Source organism: Macadamia integrifolia, unplaced genomic scaffold (genome assembly GCF_013358625.1).
Source record: "Macadamia integrifolia cultivar HAES 741 unplaced genomic scaffold, SCU_Mint_v3 scaffold2731, whole genome shotgun sequence".
NCBI classification, from domain to species: domain Eukaryota; kingdom Viridiplantae; phylum Streptophyta; class Magnoliopsida; order Proteales; family Proteaceae; genus Macadamia; species Macadamia integrifolia.
Window position 1 is genome coordinate 12729 of NW_024868921.1, and position 8988 is coordinate 21716.

Here is an 8988-nt window from a genome sequence, read left to right on the forward strand (position 1 = left end):
TAGCTTCTCACTTCCCTTCGTCAGCTCAGACGCTAGCCTCTGCAATTTCATCTCCTTTGACGGAAAAACAGAGACGAGCAGATCGAGCTCTAGTTTGCCGATTTGTCCACAAATTAGCTTCTCAGGAACAACGTAAGCGACAAAACTATTGAGATCTCGATCTTGCCATAACCCCATGTCTTTAGAAGCTCCGCCGCGATTCCTTCCATGTTGCCATATATCACCGCTTCCGCTGCTCTTCACGGAGATTGATCGCCGATGCTCCGAACGTGAAGGTATCGATTTGGGAATGGGTATATTAGGTCTCAATTTGTGGTCAGAGTATAATATCTATTGATTTGGGGATGGAGACTTGTTAAATGGGTATTTTAGGTAGTTCACATTTAGTAAGGGCATTTTGGTATTAAAAGAAAAATATAATAACTGACATCAGCATATAAGGTATATTCCATAACAGTGACTGACGGTAGGGGGTCTGAGTCTAATTTGGTGAAAGTGAGGGGGTATTCCTATAATATTGGCATTCTCCAGGGGGTAACGCTATAAATTACCCTTTATTTTTTTATATTGGATTTGGACAGTCTTAAAACCATGATTCCACCATTTCAGTTCAATTATCTTGTATCATCATGTTTTTAAATTTTATATAAGATACCATCCTAAATTTCAAAAAATATCAAACCTATACCCTATTTTGAAAAAAAAAAAAAAACTCTTAAATCCATTCTGTTAGCTTACAACCCAAGTTATCCCAAGTTATGATGTGGTAATATTGGTATTTTTTAAATGACAAGTTTGCCTTTCAACCTATGATGTAAATCACCTTCTCCTCTATTCAAAAATTAGGGTTTCAACCAAATCCCCTTCTCCTCTGATTCAGGCGATGCGTTTCTCCTCTGATTCGGGCGAGAAATTTTGATTTTGGTTCTGAACTTTTAGGGGAACCGGGGTATCGGACGATTTGAACTCCGTCTCATCTGTATCAGAGAGGGAAAGAACAAGCTTCAAATCTCAAGAAACCTCAGGGGTGAAAATTATATTCCTTCCCCTTGTTTTTTTTTTTTTGCTTATATTCACATAAGCTTCGGATAACGAGGAAAAGGAGAGCAGATGAGAATCTATTGAGGTTTAAAGGAGAAAAATTATCAGTCTACTGTTTCAGGTTAGAAAATAACCTAACCAACTCTCTCTCTCTCTCTCTCTCTCTCTCTCTCTCTCTCTCTCTCTCTTATCGGCGACAAGATACTGGTTCTTGCCCACGGCTTCGGCACAGACGAGTCCGTATGGAGGAGCATCGTTCCTTACTTCACTCGTCACTACCGTATCGTACTCTACGACCTCGTCTGCGCAGGAGCGTCTTCAAGAACGCAAATCTTCCTTTGATAGCCTCTGAGGCAATGAGTTGGAGATGAGGGCTCTCCACCGGGTGGGAAAAGATGTCCTTCAGTTGGGATGCTAATTCATCTACTTTCTTCTCCAATTCATGTATTCCTCTCTCCCTCTCTCTCTCTCTTTTCGTTGCTTCAAATATCCCCCCCAAAAAAGTGGAGAATGGGTTTCACTTCTCAGAGACTTGACTTCTCTGTGAGGGAAATTTGGGGTTACCACAGCAACGGCAGAAAACAAAGGGTCGTTAGGATTTTAGAGTTTTGAGGCGATAGTTATAGAATTTTCTTTCCTTTCGAAACTATTTGACGGTTGATTTCTTTCTTTCTTTCTTTCGTCTTATGGATTTCGTATGTTCTGTTTCCAATTGTAAGGTTTCCTGATTTTTTTTCTTTGGCGGTGTTGGACGAATTTGTAGCCAACTCGAACTCAAGAGTCTCAAACAGCTGCTTTTGAGCCTACGTCGACCATTCCATCTCTGCTATGATCGGCATCCTCGCCTCCATCCGCCGCCCCCAACTCTTCACCAAACTCATCCTCAAAGATTCAACGTTTATGGATGTTACTGAAACAAACATGGATTGTCTGCTTGTTGGAGTTTCCCAGGTTGAAGACCAAATCATTAAGGGCGTTTGAGGTGGTTTACAGCTCCGATCTCGAAAGATCTATCTCCCTTCGATTTAATTCAAAATTGGTTTTAAGGTCAAAATAGTAATTTTCATTTCTAAACTAATGGTGTTAGGCTTGTACATTTGATATTTTCAGGTATTCTTTGTTAATCAAGGTGTCCGGGTTAACTTAGTCGCACCTTGACTAACCCTCGTAGTTTGCTCTAATCATCTGGGTAATCCACGTGTGGGTATAGAATAAATAAGAAAATACACACACACATTCACACAATGCGTACAACAACAGGATTTGATCCCACGACTTCCTCCCCTAGGCCGAAGCTACCACCACTATGCTATCCTAGTGTTCGTACCTAGATAATTTGATGATATTCAAAATCAACAACAAAGGAAAGTTCTTAGCAACTCATGACATTCAATTATCATCAAATTATATATACGATCAAATGATCCGTGAGTGTAAGAGGTAACCTTCCTAACTTTCAATAGTTGACCGGAAGATAGACATTGAGAGCCAGCAGAACCAAAAGTACAATTTCTTAGCTTCCAAGAAACCTCTCATGTCATGTTCCTTCAAATCTTACCACCTCATTTGGAACCCATAAACCTGGTAAGTAAACCACTGATCCTAAAATTGCGCAGGCAAAAGAGACTAAAGGACAGATTATATGGTTATTTGGAAACAGCACCTACTGTATCTCCACACTTTCCACCTAGAAAAGTGAATTGAAGGGAAGTCATGAATCATGGTTAGTGGGAAATGGTGTTCCATTGAATTCCACTAAGAAAAAGAACATCTAACCTTAGTCCCTCAATGTTGTGGACAAGTGAAGCTGAGCCTCACTTACAAAACCTTACTTAAAAGCAGCACATATGTAGCTGATTTTATCTTATTTGCATCTGTAATGGAAGAAGAAGGCCTTCTCTTTGAAAATTTTCTGGCCTCCTTGCTACGAACTCTCTCTGTGAGTTGTCTAAAAGTGTATGTAATTATTGATTTTATTGTTCAAAAGTGAATTTATATAAAGTGTCTATCAAATACTGTTTTTGTTCTTTTCCTGTTATAAGGACATTTCTGGAATAGTTTTACCAAACGTTGTTTCTATTCCACAAGAGTGTTCTCATGGCATGGAATCGAAAATGAACTCTTCTGTAAAAGAACACTCTTTAGGCATAGAAGTGTTGTCAAACGGCTCCTAAAGATCTAAGTTCATACATACGTATTTTACCTTCTCTGTTGTTACAAAAGATGTGTAAACACATTATAGAAGAGCTAATGCATTTACGTACACAACGCTTAAAAGTTGAGACTGTCGATCTTTTAAATTATGTTGTCATAATAGAATGAAATTACTTCAATTTTTGTTCATCTTTCCGTTGTCTTATAAAAGTGAAATGAAACCTAGTCTAATACGATGTTGTGTCTTATAAAAGTGAAATGAAACCTGGTCTAATACGAGAGAACACTTCTACTTCAATGATTAAGAAGTGTTTTTTTTTTTCTTCTTCAGATTTCATGCATTTATGTTGGACAATTACGGGAGATGACAGTATGTTTTTCCAACCTTGTTTTTTATTTATTTATTTATTTATTGGAATACCCTTCTTTGGTCACCAATCACCCCATCATTTGCTTGATAATGTCGAAAATGTTCTCTTGTTACTATTTCCTAAAAATTTTTTTTTAGAGACTGACACAACCTTCACTGGTACCTCTCCAACTCCGGGTCTGAGATTAATTGTAAGCAAGGATTCAGTTCTTGGGTATCAAATCAATATCGGTCTTTGGTGATATTGATTCTTGGATTGATCCATATCGGTATGGATCGATAAATTTTACCTCTTAATTATTTTCATAATTTTTTTTCTTTCTTACTTCCTCTTTTTATTTTTTTTTTATGATTTTACCCCTTTCAATATCAATACCCGATCCTTGATCAATGTGGTATCAGGAAGGGTCTCAGTTAATACCGATCCAACTAATCCGATACTAACTAGAACCATTTTTTTATTTTGCTAGGAACTTAAAACCATGGTTATGAGAGATTTTCTCTTAGTTAACATTCGGGAAAAAAAAAATCAGTTAAGGGTGCCTGATTGATTGTAAACTTGGTTATAGGATAGAGCAAGGAAAGATGTAATAGCCCAAACTAAGATTAAATAAATCCTCCTTTGTCTATTGGAGGTTGAGGGCTTGACTCCTTTCCCTTTTTCAAACTCTGTTTTGAAATAATTCGAAGGGGTTTATTTATCGAGGAATTGTAGAGACAAATAATTTTAAGGGCAAGAGAATTTTATCCATTTGTACGGCCATTATACCAATGTATAAGCCAATGAAATGCTACATGAAGGCATCTGGACAAATGAAAGTAATGCCTGGGGGTAGAGATATGCAAGCATGCATGATTTTTTTTCTTCTAATTTTAATTAGGAAGAAAGAACACTACCCACTTGCATTCCCCCCCCCCCCCCCCCAACACACACACACACACACACACACACACACGCATGCGGAGGTCAATGTGGGGAACACCGACCAAATCTGAGGTGTGAGAGGGTGTAGAGAGTAGACTACCTTGCTTGCTAAGAGAATCTTTAACACCCCCCACCAAAATAAAAAAACAGAGAAACCTGCTTTTTGAAAAACAAACAGGCAGAAAATGGCCGAAAAACAGTTACATAAAACACCGCCAAACATTGCCTTAAACAGTTAAAACCCTACGGTTCTCCACCCGCTTAGCCCGGCACCTCCGCTCATCCCTTCTCTCCAACAAGCCTTCATTTTTTTTTTCTAGTGTCACTCCACTAACTAAAATCACCTGAGAAAACCAACAGCACACACGATGAATCATCTCTTCAGGAAATCAGCATCAATCGCTTCTATACTATCGAGACAAGCTCGAACTTCTTTGATCTCAGTAGAGCCATTTTGTATTGCTTCTGCTGCAATATCTACCGAATCTGTTAGAGATGCCATCTTTAGCAGTGAAATTGGTTCATCTTCGTTTTCAAAGTTGCCGGCGAAGTTCGAGTTTGGTTTGCGATATAGGGGTTTTCATTTCTCAACTGTCCCGCTTGAATTTAAGTCTTCTACAGTTACACGAGCGGAATACGCTGTTGATGATTTCGAAGATGATGAGAAGTCGTCGGGGAAAAGGGTTGGTGGTGAGAAAGATGAGGGGCTTGAGATTGCCAAGCTTGGGATTGCTCCCGAAATTGTTTCTGCTCTTGCAAAGAAAGGAATTACTAAGCTGTTCCCAATTCAGGTACGTCGAGTATTCCTTTTCAAATGTTAATTTTGTTTTGATTTCAAATTTGATTAAATGATTGCTATGATATCGAAAATTTTTAGTCAGAAAATTATCTAACTAGTTAAATTCCGGTTTGAAAACCTAGTAACCTGTAGTTTGAAAACATTTTAGTATGGGGAGATGTTTATACATCACTGTGGAATTGAATAAATAATTAGAGGGTGTGTATGATGTGTCATGGGCGAGGCAATTTTGGCTGTCCTATTACCTTGCTATGGCATATTAATTCTAAATTTATATTTGAAACATGAAAATCATTTACACAATTTTTTTTCTGACAGATGCTGCAAGCGGTAGCTTCATTAGTGTTTTGTGTTTATGTACTTCTTGTTGTTGGGATAAGGCTGGGTTGAGTTGTAGTGTTGTACTTTTTGTTGGCAATACAGTTTGAAGAAATATTCTTTTCTTAATCCTACACTGCAAATGCTTGGTCAGATTTATCTAGTTAGGCATTTGGTTGAATAAATACAGGAGTTCAGTTTATCAGGAAGCACCAGGACAATCAGTTCTCTGCTTTAGACCTGTTTCCATTCTTGTAATGGTTAATTTCATGTTTGAATCTGCTGAATGATAGGTTGCAACTGGGAGATGCAAGTCTATTCTCTCCATTTGCAGATGGCTGTTCCATGACTAAACAGGACTACATTTTGGTTTATCTGTTATGAACTGATGAATCATAACTTGGATAACAAATAGATGCATGGATCTACTTACGCTCTGCTTTGGACCATTCTGAATTATAATTTTTTATTATGATTTTAATGGTTTCTCGAGTCTGGACTTGGTTGTACTACCTGATTGAAGACACATAAATCCTATATGATGCTATTCTAAATAATATTTATTTAACTTTTTGCTGGCTTGTCTTTGTCTAGAGGGCTGTGCTGGAACCAGCAATGCAGGGGCGTGACATGATTGGTCGAGCTAGGACAGGAACAGGGAAGACTTTAGCTTTTGGCATTCCCATTATGGATAAAATAATCCAATTCAATGCCAAGCATGGGTTTGTGACTTTTGCCACACTTCTTTTGCGTAGATAATTTTGATGGTGTTGATAGAATTAATTATTGATTAGTCTTCTAGTTATCTGGGAATTACTTGTTGAGAATGAATTTCATGATAATTATAGCCATGCAACAATAAGTTTTCTGTAATTCATGCAGGCGTGGAAGAAACCCTTTAGCCTTAGTGTTGGCTCCAACAAGAGAACTTGCACGGCAAGTTGAGAAGGAATTTCATGACTCCGCACCCAACTTGGACACACTTTGCGTCTATGGAGGTGTGTCAATTTCACATCAAATGAGAACTCTTAATTATGGTGTTGATGTAGTTGTTGGCACTCCTGGTCGCATTATTGATCTGCTCAAGAGAGGTGCGTTGGTTTTGTCGGAGGTTCAGTTTGTTGTTCTTGACGAGGCAGATCAGATGCTTGCTGTGGGCTTTGATGAAGATGTTGAAATAATATTAGAGAAGTTACCCCAAAAGCGTCAGAGCATGATGTTCTCTGCCACAATGCCAAGCTGGATAAGAAAGCTCACCCAGAAGTACCTGAATGATCCATTAACTATTGATCTAGTGAGTGCTCATATTTCTTTGCTTCATTTATATGTTCAGTTAATGAGCTATTAATGATCATAATCAGTCTCTTCTTGATGTTGTAGTGTCTTAAAGTATGGCCTACTTGTCACAAAATCATATGATTAATAAGGGCCCGTTTGATAATGTTTTTGGAAACGTGTTTTTTCATTTTCCTGTGCCGAGAAGCGGAAAAATGACCCCAAAACTGTTTGACAAACCTGTTCTGTTTCACCTGTTTCCTGAAACATAAATTAAAATTTATGGGTATTTATGTTTCAAGAATTGGGTTGACGAAACAAGTCAGACTTGTTTTTCCATTTCATGAAACCATGGGAAGGTGAAAAAAAGGGGAGATAGCCCGATAAAAAACTTGACTCCTAGCTTTTTCAGCAAAGCTACTAGCAGAAGCTTGTCTCCTCTCATCGTCTCGCAGGTTCCTCCTCCATTGTCTTGCACTCTCCTCCTCCTCCTCCAAGCTCTCAAGGCACCATCTCATCATCTCTCCATCTCCAACTCCTCGCATCTTAAAGATCTACGGTGATCTGAAGAATGTGAAGCAGCCCATCTCACCTGGAGTTTTGCTCTCCGGTTTTCTCAATTCTCTGTTACGCAGGTAACCAAAGAAAGCAAAGATCTATTCTTCTTCTTCTTCTTCTTCCGTTGGAGGCAAAGATGAGAGAAAATCAAAATCGGTGCAGACATCGATGTGCTCGTCTACATCCTCATTTTCTCAAGGTCCTGTTTGAGCAAAGCCCCATCTTTGAGATGGAAATCGAGCAATGGCATGAAGAGGTCCATACGGTTCTACACTGTTAGTGTAATTGTCGATGAGGATTGTCAACCCTGTGGGCATAAATCTCTCTATGAAGACGATCCCAATTTGATATTGTAGTTCTTAGAGAAGGGAGGGAAGGCGAAATTGGAAACAAAATGAAGAAAATATATCCGTTTAATTACTGGTTTGGGGGGTTTACAGCAGAGAATAAAAATTGTTATAACTTTTTGGTTCCAATTAACTGATTGAGAGTGAATTAGTTGTTTGTTTGTTTAATTGAGTTGGTGAATGTTCTAGATTCTCACAAAAAAGATTCGTAAGATTTCATCGATCAAATGAAGCAAGCAAGACCCATGTCTGAGTCTAAAGTAGGAGTCAGAGAGTTTCGAGATCGTGTTCACAAGTAAAATGGGAAAAGTAGCAGTCGAGGAAGACGAAGGGGAAGGTAAAGCTAGGAAGAACTTCTTCATGAGAGGGGAGAGAAAAGTGTCCTGCTCCAGTGTCTGCAAGAAACGTTTTCGGAAACAAGTTTATCAAACACTTTTTTTCAATAACTGTTTCTGTTGTTTCTGGACACAGAAACAGAAGAAACGTTATCAAACGTGCCCTAAATCTAATTTTTAATGGAGAAACAAGTTGGAAAAAAGAATGCAAGAGATGTTTCTTGGAAAATTATTTTATGTTGCCAATAATCACATGATTGCAAACTTACGTGGGATGATTTCAACTGCAGGTAGGGGATTCTGATCAGAAACTGGCAGAAGGGATTACTCTATATTCAATAGCATCAGACATGTATGGGAAGGCATCAATTATTGGTCCTCTAATAACGGTATCGTCCCATATTGTTTTCTTTTTTTGCACTTTCATTTTCTTGACCCACCACCCTTTGCTTTGGAAGGGACAGGCATGCTTTCAAGTTAATCTAGTTGCTCTTAATATCTCAAATGATTTCTCCCCTTTCCTCAACTGGTGGCCATATGCCCTTTTTAGGAACATGCTAAAGGCGGCAAATGTATTGTTTTCACCCAAACTAAACGTGATGCTGATCGGTTGGCATATTCTATGGGGCGCAATTTTAGATGTGAGGCTTTGCATGGGGATATATCACAGAATCAGAGGGAGAGGACACTTTCAAGCTTCCGGGATGGGCATTTTAATATCTTAGTCGCTACGGATGTTGCGGCTCGTGGGCTTGATATACCTAATGTTGATCTGGTGAGAGGTTTATCATTGATACTCCCATTTTTATTTTGGCTTGTGCTATATTATCATATTATTGAGGCTCTAGCCATGTTTAAGTTTTGGA

At 38.6% G+C, this 8988-nt stretch overlaps 1 protein-coding gene across 1 annotated transcript in view; it reads left to right on the forward strand.

Moving 5' to 3' along the window:
• Positions 1-4718: 4718 nt before the first annotated feature.
• LOC122067145 (DEAD-box ATP-dependent RNA helicase 53, mitochondrial-like) overlaps positions 4719-8988 on the forward strand; it is a 10253-nt gene continuing 5983 nt past the window's right edge. Inside the window, exons 1-5 of the mRNA XM_042630990.1 lie at positions 4719-5281; positions 6202-6329; positions 6490-6901; positions 8413-8511; positions 8673-8897. Coding sequence (XP_042486924.1) covers positions 4859-5281; positions 6202-6329; positions 6490-6901; positions 8413-8511; positions 8673-8897 — 1287 coding nt within the window. The 5' untranslated portion in view covers positions 4719-4858. The remainder of the gene's footprint in view (positions 5282-6201; positions 6330-6489; positions 6902-8412; positions 8512-8672; positions 8898-8988) is intronic.